The sequence below is a fragment of the Amphiprion ocellaris genome, unplaced genomic scaffold, assembly GCF_022539595.1.
Source record: "Amphiprion ocellaris isolate individual 3 ecotype Okinawa unplaced genomic scaffold, ASM2253959v1 Aocel_unscaffolded321, whole genome shotgun sequence".
NCBI lineage: Eukaryota > Metazoa > Chordata > Actinopteri > Pomacentridae > Amphiprion > Amphiprion ocellaris.
This window is the reverse complement of record NW_026559502.1, coordinates 3,723-20,630: the sequence shown is the minus strand read 5'-3', so window position 1 is coordinate 20,630 and position 16,908 is coordinate 3,723. Positions and strand designations below refer to the sequence as shown.

The window sequence follows — 16,908 nt, the reverse complement described above, 5'->3', positions numbered from 1 at the left end:
TCATGAATTTTGGCGCCAAAAAAACGCCTTCCTATACTATGTCGAAAAAAAATGCGATTTTTCGAACATGTTGTAAAAACGTGCCATATGATGAAATAATGTATAGGAGAGCGTGAAATACACTCCAGGAAGGTTTTCTGTGCAAAAAAAATCATCATGAATTTTGGCGCCAAAAAAACGCCTTCCTATACTATGTCGAAAAAAAATGCGATTTTTCAAACATGTTGTAAAAACGTGCCATATGATGAAATAATGTAAAGGAGAGCGTGAAATACACTCCAGGAAGGTTTTCTGTACAAAAAAAATCATCATGAATTTTGGCGCCAAAAAAGCGCCTTACTATACTATGTCGAAAAAAAATGCGATTTTTCGAACATGTTGTAAAAACGTGCCATATGATGAAATAATGTAAAGGAGAGCGTGAAAAACACTCCAGGAAGGTTTTCATTTTAAAAAAAAATCATCATGAATTTTGGCGCCAAAAAAAAAGCCTTACTATACTATGTCGAAAAAAATGCGATTTTTCGAACATGTTGTAAAAACGTGCCATATGATGAAATAATGTAAAGGAGAGCATGAAAAACACCCCAGGAAGGTTTTCTTTTTAAAAAAAATCATCATGAATTTTGGCGCCAAAAAAACGCCTTACTATACTATGTCGAAAAAAAATGCGATTTTTCGAACATGTTGTAAAAACGTGCCATATGATGAAATAATGTAAAGGAGAGCGTGAAAAACACCCCAGGAAGGTTTTCTGTGCAAAAAAAATCGTCATGAATTTTGGCGCAAAAAAAACGCCTTACTATACTATGTCGAAAAAAAATGAGATTTTTCGAACATGTAGTAAAAACGTGCCATATAATGAAATAATGTAAAGGAGAGCATGAAAAACACCCCAGGAAGGTTTTCTGTGCACAAAAAACATCATGAATTTTGGCGCCAAAAAAACGCCTTCCTACACTATGTCGAAAAAAAATGCAATTTTTCGAACATGTTGTAAAAACGTGCCATATGATGAAATAATGTATAGGAGAGCGTGAAATACACTCCAGGAAGGTTTTCTGTGCAAAAAAAATCATCATGAATTTTGGCGCCAAAAAAAACGCCTTACTATACTATGTCGAAAAAAAATGCGATTTTTCGAATATGTTGTAAAAACGTGCCATATGATGAAATAATGTAAAGGAGAGCATCAAAAACACCCCAGGAAGGTTTTCTGTGCAAAAAAAATCATCATGAATTTTGGCGCCAAAAAAACGCCTTACTATACTATGTCGAAAAAAAATGCGATTTTTCGAACATGTTGTAAAAACGTGCCATATGATGAAAAAATGTAAAGGAGAGCATGAAAAACACCCCAGGAAGGTTTTCTGTGCAAAAAAAAATCATCATGAATTTTGGCGCCAAAAAAACGCCTTACTATACTATGTCGAAAAGAAATGTGATTTTTCGAACATGTTGTAAAAACGTGCCATATGATGAAATAATGTAAAGGAGAGCCTGAAATACACTCCAGGAAGGTTTTCTGTGCAAAAAAAATCATCATGAATTTTGGCGCCAAAAAAACGCCTCACTATACTATGTCGAAAAAAAATGCGATTTTTCGAACATGTTGTAAAAACGTGCCATATGATGAAATAATGTAAAGGAGAGCGTGAAAAACACCCCAGGAAGGTTTTCTGTAAAAAAAAAATCGTCATGAATTTTGGCGCCAAAAAAACGCCTTACTATACTATGTCGAAAAAAAATGAGATTTTTCGAACATGTTGTAAAAACATGCCATATGATGAAATAATGTAAAGGAGAGTGTGAAAAACACTCCAGGAAGGTTTTCATTTAAAAAAAAATCACCATGAATTTTGGCGCCAAAAAAACGCCTTACTATACTATGTCGAAATAAAATGAGATTTTTCGAACATGTTGTAAAAACGTGCCATATAATGAAATAATGTAAAGGAGAGCATGAAAAACACCCCAGGAAGGTTTTCTGTGCAAAAAAAACATCATGAATTTTGGCGCCAAAAAAAACGCCTTACTATACTATGTTGAAAAAAAATGCGATTTTTCTAACATGTTGTAAAAACGTGCCATATGATGAAATAATGTAAAGGAGAGCGTGAAATACACTCCAGGAAGGTTTTCTGTGCAAAAAAAATCATCATGAATTTTGGTGCCAAAAAAACGCCTTACTATACTATGTCGAAAAAAAATGCGATTTTTCGAACATGTTGTAAAAACGTGCCATATGATGAAATAATGTAAAGGAGAGCGTGAAAAGCACTCCAGGAAGGTTTTCTGTGCAAAAAAAATCATCATGAATTTTGGCGCAAAAAAAACGCCTTACTATACTATGTCGAAAAAAAATGAGATTTTTCGAACATGTAGTAAAAACGTGCCATATAATGAAATAATGTAAAGGAGAGCATGAAAAACACCCCAGGAAGGTTTTCTGTGCAAAAAAAACATCATGAATTTTGGCGCCAAAAAAACGCCTTACTATACTATGTCGAAAAAAAATGCGATTTTTCGAACATGTTGTAAAAACGTGCCATATGATGAAATAATGTAAAGGAGAGCATGAAAAACACCCCAGGAAGGTTTTCTGTGCAAAAAAAATCATCATGAATTTTGGCGCCAAAAAAACGCCTTACTATACTATGTCGAAAAAAAATGCGATTTTTCGAACATGTTGTAAAAACGTGCCATATGATGAAATAATGTAAAGGAGAGCATGAAAAACACCCCAGGAAGGTTTTCTTTGCAAAAAAAATCATCATGAATTTTGGCGCCAAAAAAACGCCTTACTATACTATGTCGAAAAGAAATGTGATTTTTCGAACATGTTGTAAAAACGTGCCATATGATGAAATAATGTAAAGGAGAGCGTGAAATACACTCCAGGAAGGTTTTCTGTGCAAAAAAAATCATCATGAATTTTGGCGCCAAAAAAACGCCTTACTATACTATGTCGAAAAGAAATGTGATTTTTCGAACATGTTGTAAAAACGTGCCATATGATGAAATAATGTAAAGGAGAGCGTGAAATACACTCCAGGAAGGTTTTCTGTGCAAAAAAAAATCATCATGAATTTTGGCGCCAAAAAAACGCCTTACTATACTATGTCGAAAAAAAATGAGATTTTTCGAACATGTAGTAAAAACGTGCCATATGATGAAATAATGTAAAGGAGAGCGTGAAAAACACTGCAGGAAGGTTTTCTGGGCAAAAAAAATCATCATGAATTTTGGCGCCAAAAAAAACGCCTTATTATACTATGTCGAAAAAAAATGAGATTTTTCGAACATGTTGTAAAAACGTGCCATATGATGAAATAATGTAAAGGAGAGCATGAAAAACACTCCAGGAAGGTTTTCTGTGCAAAAAAAATCATCATGAATTTTGGTGCCAAAAAAACGCCTTCCTATAGTATGTCGAAAAAAAATGTGATTTTTCAAACATGTTGTGAAAAGGTGCCATATGATGAAATAATCTAAAGGAGAGCATGAAAAACACCCCAGGAAGGTTTTCTGTGCAAAAAAAATCATCATGAATTTTGGCGCAAAAAAAACGCCTTACTATACTATGTCGAAAAAAAATGAGATTTTTCGAACATGTTGTGAAAACGTGCCATATGATGAAATAATGTAAAGGCGAGTGTGAAAAACACTGCAGGAAGGTTTTCTGTGCAAAAAAAATCATGAATTTTGGCTCCAAAAAAAAACGCCTTACCTCTGACTCAGCAGATTCTGAGCTTGACTGAACATGGAGCAGTTGTGAAATTTTAAGTTATACTTGGAGCAGAACGCCGAGTGAAGAACAGTGGAACGTTTTCGAAAAACATATGTCGAAAAAAATGAGATTTTTCGAACATGTTGTAAAAACGTGCCATATAATGAAAAAATGCAAAGGAGAGCATGAAAAACACTCCAGAAAGGTTTTCTGTGCAAAAAAAATCATCATGAATTTTGTCGCAAAAAAAAGCCTTACCTCTGACTCAGCAGATTCTGAGCTCGACTGAACATGGAGCAGTTGTGAAATTTTAAGTTATACTTGGAGCAGAACGCCGAGTGAAAAACAGTGGAATGTTTTCGAAAAACGTATGTTGAAAAAAAATGCGATTTTTCGAACATGTTGTGAAAACGTGCCATATGATGAAATAATGTAAAGAAGAGCATGAAAAACACCCCAGGAAGGTTTTCTGTGCAAAAAAAATCATCATGAATTTTGGCGCCAAAAAAACGCCTGACTATACTATGTCGAAAAAAAATTAGATTTTTCGAACATGTTGTAAAAACGTGCCATATGATGAAATAATGTAAAGGAGAGCGTGAAAAACACTCCAGGAAGGTTTTCATTAAAAAAAAAATCACCATGAATTTTGGCGCCAAAAAAACACCTTACTATACTATGTCAAAAAAAATGAGATTTTTCGAACATGTTGTAAAAACGTGCCATATGATGAAATAATGTAAAGGAGAGCGTGAAAAAAACACCCCTGGAAGGTTTTCTGTGCAAAAAAATCGTCATGAATTTTGGCGCCAAAAAAACGCCTTATTATTCTATTCCAAAAAAAATGCTTTTTCAAACATGTAAAAACGTGCCATATGATGAAAAAATGTAAAGGAGAGCATGAAAAACACTCCAGAAAGGTTTTCTGTGCAAAAAAAAATCCTCATGAATTTTGGCGCAAAAAAAAACGCTTTACCTCTGACTCAGCAGATTCTGAGCGTGACTGAACATGGAGCAGTTGTGAAAAATGAGATTTTTCGAACATGTTGTGAAAAACGTGCCATATGATGAAATAATGTAAAGGAGAGCGTGAAAAAAACACCCCTGGACCGTTTTCTGTGCAAAAAAATCGTCATGAATTTTGGCGCCAAAAAAACGCCTTACTATTCTATTCCAAAAAAAAATGCTTTTTCAAACATGTAAAAACGTGCCATATGATGAAAAAATGTAAAGGAGAGCATGAAAAACACTCCAGAAAGGTTTTCTGTGCAAAAAAAAATCATCATGAATTTTGCCGCACAAAAAAACACCATAGTATGCTATGTCGAAAAAAAATGCGATTTTTCAAAATGTTGTAAAAACATGCCATATGATGAAATAATGTAAAAGAGGCCGTGAAAAACCCTATGGTAATGTTTTCTTTGAAAAAAAAAATCATCATGAATTTTGCCGCAAAAAAAAAACGCCATAGTATACTATGTCGGAAAAAAAAAGCCATTTTCCAACATGTTGTAAAAACAAGCCATTTAGTATGTCGTCCAAAATGTGACAAAAACGTCATAGTTTAGTACGTCGTCCAAAATTTGAGGTGGTAGTGGAGAATGTGTAGTGCGTGTTGTCAGTGTGAAACAAAACTAAGTACCACCAAGGTCCACATGGCTGGCCGTAGCTGTGAAGTGATCAGCGATGACCTGAGCAGTGGCACACCAGAGCAGAAGGCACAGGCATGGCAGAGCGAGCTCTGGTTCAGCCAGCTGGCTTATATAGCCTGGTGCACTTCCCAGGTGTGGCTGGTTAGGTGATTACAGCTCCGTCCAGCCAGAGACCTGTAAGCAGTGCAGCAGAAGACAGAGGCTCTGGGGCCTTAACAATGTCGTCCAAAATATCACAAACACGTCATAGTTCAGTATGTCGTCTAAAATGTGACAAAATGTCATAGTTTAGTATGTCGTCCAAAATGTGACAAAACGTCACAATTTCGTATGTCATCCAAATTGTATTAAAAAGTCATGGTTTAGTATGTCGTCCGACAAAGAGAGCCAGGGTTCCAATGTAGCTCAACTGGTTGCGAGGATGACTCAAAATCCGGATTGTCTCAGAGACACAGGTTTGATTCCAGCTCATCTCAGTTTAGTGCAGATCTTTACTGGGTGGCTGTGGCTCAGGTGGAAGAGCGGGTCGTCCAATGATCGAAGGGGCGGTGGTTCGATTCCCTCTCTGTCCTAGTCATGTGCTGTTGTGTCCTTGGGCAAGACACTTTACCCCCCTGGCCTCCAGTGCTGCTACTCACACTGGAGTATGAATGTTGGTGGTGGTTGGAGGGGTCGTAGGTGCAGATTGTCAGCCACGCTTCCATCGATCTGCCCCAGGGCAGCTGTGGCTACAAATGTAGTTTACCACCATCAGAGTAAGAATGTGTGAGTGAATGAATAATGGAATGTGCTTTGGGTATGCCTTAATAGAAAAGCACTATATAAACGTAATCCCTTATTTCCTGTCTTCCTCCTACTGAAATGTGGAAAACTCATAGTTTAGTATGTTGTCCAAAATGTCACCAAAATGTCATAGTTTATATTTGTTACCTTTATAGTTGATCAAATGAATTCAGACTTTATTTTCCTCTCATTTATCTTAAATAATTTATCAGTTGATTGGTAGTAAAAGGGGGGAAAGCCTTGACATAATCTGGTAGAACAGCCACTGTGATAATAAGTAGGACTATAGTGTACTTTTAATTCCTTTCATATTTATATTACAGACTGTTTATAAAAATAAAAAATCAATAAATACTAAAAAATTTAAACCATGTGGAAAAATATAAAGTTGTATATTTTTAACTTCACTCAATTGATATAATAAACAAAAATATTTTTTTCTTATTAGCTCTATAGTAGTTGATCAAATAAATATGGATTTTAACCCTTTATTTTATCTATTCATTGGCAGTAAAAGGGGAAAATAGCTTTTTAAATTTTCTTTTAGCTATTAGCTGTAGGCTACACTTTCTTTTGCATTGCACTGAAATGACCTCATCAACCATAACAGATATTATCAATAATATTTTTGTCTTATTTGTCTATTAACCTTTTCCTTAAGCTTCAAGGTGTCATGTTTCAGTCACAGCTGAGGTTACATGAACAGTAATGGTGCTTCTGCTGTGTGGTAATACTAAGGCATGTAGTTTAAATTCATATTCATACCTGAAGCACTGTTGCCTACTATACCACACCTGCATCATATTTCAGTTCACAATAGACTGTACTGGTTCCGATACCCAAACGGTTTGAAAATTAACTTCATGTTGCAGGTGAACTGGTTCGACTAGCCATTGTCAAATCTAATATATTTCATCAAGCTAAACTCGTGGGCTTTTTAGCTTTTAATTCACCAAATTATGCCAAAAAAGTCATTTAATTGAGGCTATGAATATTATTTTTAGTTCTGCTTTGACAGATGGTGAACATAGATGTAGCTTTGATGAAATGCAGATCAGTTTCTGAAGCAGTTGCACACTAGTTTTACTGAAATGACTGAACGCTAGTGGAAAACAAGTGGGATTTTTCACTCAGGAAGTGGAGAAGAAATGCACACGTGAGACCTGACAGGACATATAAACTTAGATTACATCCATGTAGAAATCTAGAGGTAATGGTGCATCTTATCAGGACATTGTGGTTTTAAACAAAACCGGCAACTTGTTTTAAAAGCTACCATAAATGTCACTCTGTTATATATGGAATACAATGCAGTTTGTGTAGTTAAAAAGTGCACCCACATCACAAGAATGTATTACATTTAAGTGAGGTAAAATGTACTGTAGTTAGCTGCCAGTTGTCTTTACGATACTGTCAGTTGTTTCTAATAACGGCTAAAACATGATGAATAATTGCCGAGGAAACACAAAAATTATACCCATTACATTTTAAGATCCCCTTATTTGGCAACACAACAGGATTAAAAACACCACAGACAGTCTTTCAGTTATCCCAACCATTTATTTTGGACAGATTATTTCAACCGAAGTGAGGTCTTACATAAAACTTCTGAAAAACAAACATAAGTGTAGGAACATAAAAATGAAGGATTGGAGGTTTGCTAACCTCAGATGTAAATATTTTTCCTTTAGTATTTTCTCCGTTGATTGGAATGGCCTATCAGCTCGTTCAGAGTTCCCGTTCTGGAAACCCTCCCTCCGGGTGGAAGGGGAGGGAGGGAGAAGGGAGCAGAGGGGAGTAGAGGGGCAGTAAGTGGGAGTAGAGGGGCAGTAAGTGGGAGAGGAGGTGGTGGGTTTCCAGGTTTACATGGCGAACAGGATGAGGAACGCCACCATCAGACAGAAGAGACCCATAGCCTCAGACAGAGCGAAGCCCAGGATGGCGTAGGAGAAGAGCTGCTGCTTCAGGGAGGGGTTCCTGTGGAGGACAGACAGACATACGGATATTTAAATTATGTTCATGTCACCAAACAATCAGACATCCAAACAGCACAGTCTCACAGACTGAATACTAAGCTTAAGCTCCTTCACAGCAGACACTTCTACCTTGAGGTTTCACCACACACTGGCCAGAATGTTTTATTTACTGAGCGTAACCTAAAACCAGCCTCAGCACCAAACACTCACAACATGAAGATCAGGCTCCATGCAAAGACCTTAAACTGGAGTAAAATCACTTTAAATACAAATAGAGGAAAAAAGGGAACAATCTAAAGTTATAGATGCCAACTCTGTCACAAATCAAATGTAATTAATACAGAGCTATTTATGCATGAATGTGATGGAAGTCTTCAGAGTTCACAGTCTCCTTATGGACCTGACCTGAGATCTGGACTCCAAATTATACAATCTAATTAGCTTTTTAGCATTTTATGCTGTTGTCTAAGATGTGTATGTCTACAAAGGTATAAATGTGAGTGGACTCTTTGGTAACAAAGAGGAAGTGGTGTTTTGAGGCAAACTGGAGTGTGAAAACAGATATGGACTGCTGCTCTTTAAACTGAGGTTACACCAGTGTTTAGCTCTACTGCATTTTGCATCAGTTCCAATTCTGGTAATCTTTCTCGATTGTAGTATTAGCATACAGTTTACATCTTGTACTTGTGGTATCTTATTTTATTTTTCTTCTTTATTTTAATTCTTATTTTACTAGACACTTTACAGACTTGAGAGACTACACATGGTGACATTTCACACCAACACATTTTGTACTCTGTATTGTTAGTTATTTCTATTTTACTACTAACCTCTGTGTAATTGTGTTTATTCCACCAACCTCTGTTTATTGATTGTTGTACTCAGGCAAAATAATTTCCTCCAGGATGAATAAAGCAGATTTTATCTTAACTATTCTAACCCCAAGTGTATCTCAGCTTGATCCCTTTTGTGTTGCAGTTTGATCATTTACACATGTTGTTTTGCATCGGATCCAAAAGACTTATGAACTGGCTGACTAATAAAAAAGCTGCCTGATCCCCTTAAAATGATATAATTTAAACATAAAAGTTTACAGCTGAAGAAATACATCACTACATTACACATATTTGCTTTCTTGTTAAGAACACTGACAAAACTTTTATGTCTGTACATTAATTTGATTCAACAAAAAAAAGACTAGAAACAGTTGAAACTGCTAACTTGGATCTGAGCAAAGTGGGGAAAAAAGCTGCCAGGATGCATCTCTGAATTTCTATAAACCCTGCAAGCCCATGCTGCTTTAACAAGTCACTTATCCTCTTAAATTAACTTTGTTACTTTAAGAGTAGTAATGTAGTTTCAGTTTGTTGCAGCTACTTCTGTCCCAGCAGCATCAGCTCTGTCTGCTGGAGTGCACAATAACCTCAATTTACTAAATGAACAGATCAGATTTGTTATGTTTAGGACAGATATACTGCAGTCATTCAATAGTTGGGCAGTTTAAAATCCTCCCTTTAAACATATAAACATTGTTTAAATCAGACCCAGTAATTACTCATCTGAGAAAATTAAACACTTTGTGTTCAGGTCATTTCCAGTGATATCTGCTGGGATCTGTGGTCTGAGGTGCAGGAGTTTAGTTAAGGTACATACTGTTAAGTGTCAAACTCTATTCCACTTCCTCAGTGGAGAACATGGGCAGAAACCAGACTGCTGCTTCAAAACCTTGGCTGGTAAGCTGGTAAATACACCTTGAGTTATTATTTGTTCAGACAATCCCAGTGTGTCCTGGAGAACAGTATGAAAAGGCTGTTCTCTTCACATCTGAGGATTTAATTTAAAGAATGTAAAGGCTTACTCCTCACATAGTTTTAATTTGCTTCTCATCCGTGGCTTTTAAATCCTCAGGTTACTGAAGACCATTCAGAGACATCACTGAAGCACATTAGGAAGTCTGTTTTCAGCAGTCAGGACTCTAAATATCCACAGCAGTTTGATAAAAGCACCAAACTACCCCTCAAAGTGCTGTGGATTGAGTCGTCCAGGTGGTAAAATGTGAATATGTACCTGGCATAACCAATGATGAGGCTGCCGAACACTGTTCCGATTCCAGCTCCTGAGCCGGCCACGCCCACCGTGGCAGCGCCAGCACCAATGAACTTGGCGGCAGTGTCGATGTCCCGGGAGACGGCGCTGGTCTGGAAGGAGCGGGTCAGGACTGCAGACTGGCTGACTGGCAACAGGGCCTGAGGATGGAGAGGAGAAACAGCTCCAGTACAGGCCACTCATCAGCTAACAGACTAAATATTTACATCTGAGATCCAGGACATTCATCTAAACGCACTGACTAAACGTATCAGACTTCTGTAAAACACACCGTTCAAAAACACCAGATGTACGGGTTGCACCATTTAAAAAAAGAATACAATCAGAGGGTAAAATGGCAGATAGAGTGAACTTGTATTCATAAAAAATATTACAGTCAGCACTCTGCCAAACCAGTCTAAAAAACAGCTTCTATTCACAGGTTATCAGGTTTCTGAATCACCTGCAACATTCTTATAAACAGCAATATTCTGCACATATCTCTTATCTGTTTACATATGACAGTACTGCAAAATTGACATTTGCACACAATTTATTTGTAACTACTTTTTTATTCTATTTCATTTTTATTCTATTTTATTATCATTGTTAATTATAATTTAATTTTTTCTTAGCTCATTTTGTTTGTCATTTCAGTTGTGTGAATGGAACTCGCAAAATAAGAATTTCATCACTCAGGGTAATCACTGTGTTTCTGCTTTGTGTATGACAGTAAAGTTACTGAATCTTGAAATGATAACTCAAACCAGGTGCACAGACATGTTTTATGATCATTTATGTTCTAAGGAAATTGCATATATGAATAATTTGTCTGATATTTTGTTGTAATCTGTGCACAATTCTGTCTTGCGCTCAGTTAACTCACTCAGATGAAAAACTAGATCCTGGCAGATGTTTTAGAGGCAGCCATCTCTTTAAAAATAGGTCAATTTGTAAAGTGCACTTTATTCAGATGAGCTCAATTCAGTAGCCGTTGCCAGGGTTTAAGGTGGAAGCCAGGGCAGAAGTATCATCAAATGCAATGTCAATGTCTGCTAGATGCTGGCTCTAAAAATAATAATACAAATAAAAACTGTCTCCAGCTGACTAGCATCTACAAAGGTTTTTTTTAATCGGCAAATATTAAGTCTTTTAATTTTTCAACCAGTCATATGCCTCAGTTGCTTAATTCGAGTACTGGAGGTCTTTTTGTAAATTATTGCTCCGTTAATAAGAATTTATATCTTGTCCTGACAGTCACTGACAGCTTGCCTGTTGCTCTTCCTGCCTACTAACCTGCTGCAGTTTGATTTTTTTTTAAGAGCTTCTGTTTAAAGAATAAACAGGAGGTTTTCTCCTGACATGCAGCCCCACTGAAAATGAGGTAGACCTGCAACTAATTATTTTCACTGGTCATCTGTTGGGTTTTTTATTTTCCTTTTGATTTATCTATTAGTTGTTGGGTCTATAAAATGTCTGGAAATTGAGAAAAACGGCAATAAGGACCTTAAATTTCAAGATGAAACGGCAACTCAAGTCTTGTTTTCACTCAGTGTACCGTCACAGGAGTAAAAAAAAAAAACAGGAAATACTCATTTAAGAATCTGGGATCAAATAATTTTAACACATTTTCCTTTTAAAAAAAAAAAAAAAAAAAAAATAATCACTTATCAGAATAGCTAGCAGTAAAATTTTAGAATTCTCAAATCTCTCACATGAAACTACAGCAATATTTCATTTATGTTTGTATTTCATTACAAGCAGCTTAAGTAACTAACATTAGTTAACGTGTGCAGATCAGTCATTGTTTTCAGTCAAATCAAAGGTAGAGGAACATGTTTCCAGAGAATAAAAAACATCCTGGACTTCTTATGTTCAAAGAAACAACAGGTCTGACTGCAAGCTGCAACTCTTCAGACCAGAGGGTGACTCAGGCCTCTCCACCAGAACATATCTACTTCTATACTCTGATAGATGTGCTAAATATCGATCCCAGTATCAGATGTGTTGGAGTGAGATGATTGATGATGAAGGGACTGACCTGCTGCTCCACTGTGGCTTCAGGTCTGTTGAAGAGGGAGACTGAGACCGGCCGGGCGAGGACTCTGGACCCCCCACGGAGCTACAGAGACACAAGACGACTCTTTACAAGCAGAAACAGCCTCTGGGAAACTGGACATCAACTACAGCTTCCAAGCAGAGCATCTTATTGATTTTCTTGCAAAGACTAAAAGACCTAACATCCATCTTAGCAAAGATTTCAGTCAATGTGAGGGCATTAATGGATACCAAAAGCCAACTGATGTCAACAGAAAGTAAAATATACTGGATTTAACAAGCTGACATGCAGCCAGACACTGATTGCAGCGTTGTAGCACCTAACCAACAAACTGAAATGTAACATTAACAGAAACTTCATCAGAGAAAACTAGAAAAATATTAATGGGATAGCAAACAGTGAATTTTCCAAAAGTTTAGATATAAAGAAAACTGTTAAGGTGCAATTCCAAATAGAACTTTTGCCCAGAAATCTCTTAAAATAGAGCAGTTATAATCCCCATTTAAAAAAGGTATGATTGTGGCAGTTAGTCTTTCACTGATCATTACATTTACTAAAGTTTTAGATGCCTAAAGTATCACACCAGGGGGGAAAAAAGCTCACATTTGAGAGGTATACATGTTTGAAAATCACTAAAAAAAAATGTTTTGACACCTCTGATTTTTCCTGGAGATACTCAGAATCACTATTCTGACTAATAAAAAAAGGCCTTCAATCAATCTGTTTCTTCTTAATTAACCCTGATGTTGTCCTGCGGGTCAAGATTGACCCTTTTTAAAATTTAAAAATGTGGAGGAAAAAAAAATTTTTCACAGTGAAACTTCTGATGTCCACATTTTCGGGAAATCTTTGAACATTTTTTGATTGAAAAAAAGAAATGTTAAAATGTTTCTTAAGAACACCGACATAAAAATCCAGCAAATTTTGCTGGATTTTTATGTGAATGTTCTCAAAGAAAATATTACAAGTTTTACTGATATATATGGAATCACTTTAGATATTTTTAGGATTTTTTTTGGATGATTTTTATTCATTTTTTAAAAAAATATTTACAAGAATTTTCTTGCCAAATTTGGGGGATTTTTTAAAAGTAAAACTTTTAAGGGAATCTTTCAAGGAATTATTGGAATTTTCTTCCTGAAGGTTTTGCAAATTTTCAGAAAGTTTAGGATTTTTTGCTGATTTTTGGGGATTTTTTTCAGACAAGGAAACTGTATTTTTTGGCACGCGTAAATGAAGACAACAGGAGGATTAAGTATTTAATTGTCAGATTAAAGCAGGAAATGCTCATCGGTGTCTGTAAGCCCCTTCCCTGCTGAACAGCGTCAGATGTAAACACTGGACTTCGTCCTCCACAATACCTCCATGACTGAGATGCCCAGCGTGCTGCAGGGTCAGCTGACATGCCACTAACTGTACAACTGCCACAAAGAACATCGACCAAACGTGGCTGTCATTCAGTGAAGACAGATTTAAAAATAAGGATGCTAAAAGGCTCAGTCACTGAAATACATCCACAGGGGACAATTACAAAACAGATCAAGACCCTGCAGTTAACTTCTGCCATCAGTTTAAGCTGTCAGAGCTGAAATGCCACATACTAACAGTTGTACATTTTTAAAGATGATTTTTTTCCCCCCTAAAAAGTGCCAAAGTGTACATACCACAGCAGGAGAAGTGACAAACTTGGCGCAGGCATACATGGCTGGAACCTGGAAAGAGAGGTAAGATTAGAGATTGTAGGTCAGTGTTCTCGATCAAAGACACTTTCAGTTGGTCAAAGACAGCATGTTTACAGGAAGCAAACCTGGAAAATAACAGTAATGAAAGTGCTACAGACCCACCAGGACCTGGCAGGTATATGTTCACAGACCAACAACACAGTTGGATATTGAACAGTCACAGTGGAGCATGGGAAATTATATTTATATTTATATCCATCTCAGACCTGCAGACTTTTGGTTTAAAACCTGGATGCATTTAAAACTTTTGCAGCTTTCCTGAGCTTAAGTAAACAAGGGTGGGCAAAGTGAAGGCTGCAGCTGGTTTGTACTTGACCCATGAGTTTGACAGTTAGACTGAACTCAGGATTAAAGTACAGACACAAGAACCTTAAGTTAACTCTATGTGCACACATATTAAAAGTGCATAATTCTTCAGTTTCACTTGAAATACACCTCCTGTGGAACAAAAATCCTGGAGTATGCAGAGGTCAACTCTAGCAACAAGCTGATTGAGAAGATAAACTCCAGTCTGTAGCTCCTGGGTGGTTCAGCCAAGAAGCTAATCCAATTGCAACGACTACAGGAAAGGATCACGTCCAGATAAACCGCTAAATATCCACACATGCTGCAGAATGAATGGCTTCCTTCCACACTCTCACCTGGAGCCGCCATTAGCACAGACCTGGAGGACACTTCTGCTTATATGTGCTAATCAGTCCAACGTGTACAATCAAATTATTACGAAGACATTAAGATTATACTAAATATGTTAAGGCCAGAAAGGAGGCCAGCTGGTACGGCTGTGTCACCGCTTAGATCTGGGTTTGGCCGACTGTCCTCGGAGGAGAGGGGAAGCGCCAGAGCTAAGCTAAGTTGCTAAGCTAACCAGTCTGCAGACGTGAAGGTCAAAAATGAGCCGCAGACGGACGCACTGGGCCTGGGGAGAAAGAACAGTGAACTCCCTGCTAAAACAACCTCACCACTCTGTTCTGTAAGGACGAGCGGCTACAGGACACCCCCAGTGTCCGACAGCAGTGTCCTTGCAGCGGCGGACTGAGGACCCAGTAGGCCCCGGACAGGCAGACATTTTACGGTCTGCTGTCAGATCAGCCTGGCCGAGCTGTGTCCGGACTGTGACCCGCTGCTGGCTCCAGAGAAGCACGGAGGGTTTCTGACTCTATCTTCATGTTAATACTGGCACATTACCTGTTAGTTAAACATCAGTGGGTTTAAATCACATTCTGAAGCTCCAGATCACTGAATGGCCGACCTAGCCTGTTAGCTACCGACGGCTAGCAGCATTACAAACATCCCCTCACAACTCACGCTGTTTAAATCTAAAAACCAGACCTACACGCATTTAAAATACATTTAAAGTGAGTATGAAGCAAGTGTGTGAAATTAAAAATATTACCGGTAAGTTACGGCTTTCGGAGGGTCCGCAGTTAGCTGCTCTCGCACACAGCGGCAGTCAGTGAATGTAGGATGAGACGGACTGTCACCTTGTCATTTATAAGCTCACCGTCTACGTCCTAAACACCCATTGGTTACAGAGAAGCCTCCGTCATTCATAATTGGCTCATCGCCATGTTACTTCCGCCTCTCTAGCCTATCAGATAGAGCTTTATTGAACTACAATGTTTATAACTGGCCAGGATGCTCACGAAGGCGGGACCAAAGGAACGTTCATTAATTTTATTGGACAGTATTGCCGGGAACGACGAGTTTACGAGGGGCGACCTTTCGAAGCACATCCAGTGTCCTGTGTAGCTATTGGTTAATGTACAGGAAATCCCGCCCACAAAAATATTACGATAATATTTGTTTTTTTAAATTAAGCATTGTTTAATAACAAATACACAACAAATAGGCACCAATTGTGTCATAGAATTCAACTAATCCAAGCAGCAAGAACAAGAAAAGAAAGAAAGAATACTACTGCTAATAATAAAATTATATGAAATAAGATAGTTAATAAATTAACTTCACAGGGGTTAATCAATATAGAAATTGAGATTCTTAGACAGTCTTAAGGCACTTCTATTTTCCAATTTTCTTAAGTTACTCCTTAAGAAAAGTAAAAAAAAGAAAAGAAGAAAAGTTTCAAGTCATTTTTAAAAGCAATAAAATTCGAAGCAACCTTTAAAAAAAATCTACATTTGTGTATATAAAATTATTACGAAAATAAATTAGACAGGATGTCTCCTAAAGTCAGGACACACAGGGAATCTCATTAACTATATTTTTTGCCTCCACAGACTAAATACTGCTATTATATTAAATATGCATTTGATTAATAATCAAATACATATTAAATTCAATATATAAAAAAATGAACATATTGAATAAAATGTTGTTAAGTGTATTTTTGCCTATGTGTCCAGACTTTAGGGACACCCAGTATAGTATAATAAACTGTACTGACTAGCATTGTTTCAGATAGGAAAATCAGATTGACTCCACATTGACACGTCATCAGACAGAAGCAGTGAAACCAAACTAAAAGCTCTATTTATGACTGATGTTAAATAAATGTCAGATTCTTAACATTAACTGTTAGTAACCTGCTGACTCATGCCACTACATCGACATATTATTTGATTAAGTAATTACAGAATTTTTGTTAAACATTACTGATTCAACCGTCACCTTAATAAATAATTTGCTACATATTAGCCGGTTAATTATTCAAACAATGTAAATGAAACAGTACTGACTCAGAGTAAATGGCAGTCTGCATCTGATTTGGATCTAAATTACTAAGACAAAACCTTTCCAATAAGTTACCAAGAAAGCAAGTCACATGAGTTTTCCACTGAATTACACCTGAACACCCTAACAAATTGCATGCTGTACCTTAAATGAAGTGGTCCAAACTTGTACAATTATAATACACGCC

General features: G+C 37.0%; 1 protein-coding gene across 1 annotated transcript; it reads right to left on the bottom strand.

Moving 5' to 3' along the window:
* Positions 1-7,705: 7,705 nt before the first annotated feature.
* Positions 7,706-15,536, bottom strand: atp5mc1 (ATP synthase membrane subunit c locus 1). Its single transcript, XM_023260974.3, has 5 exons — positions 15,424-15,536; positions 13,950-13,997; positions 12,268-12,348; positions 10,209-10,387; positions 7,706-8,142 (listed from the first exon to the last, which is right to left on the bottom strand). Exons 2-5 carry the CDS (start codon positions 13,986-13,988, stop codon positions 8,028-8,030), a joined length of 414 nt encoding a protein of 137 aa, XP_023116742.1. The 5' UTR covers positions 13,989-13,997; positions 15,424-15,536; the 3' UTR covers positions 7,706-8,027.
* Between the last annotated feature and the right edge of the window lie 1,372 nt (positions 15,537-16,908).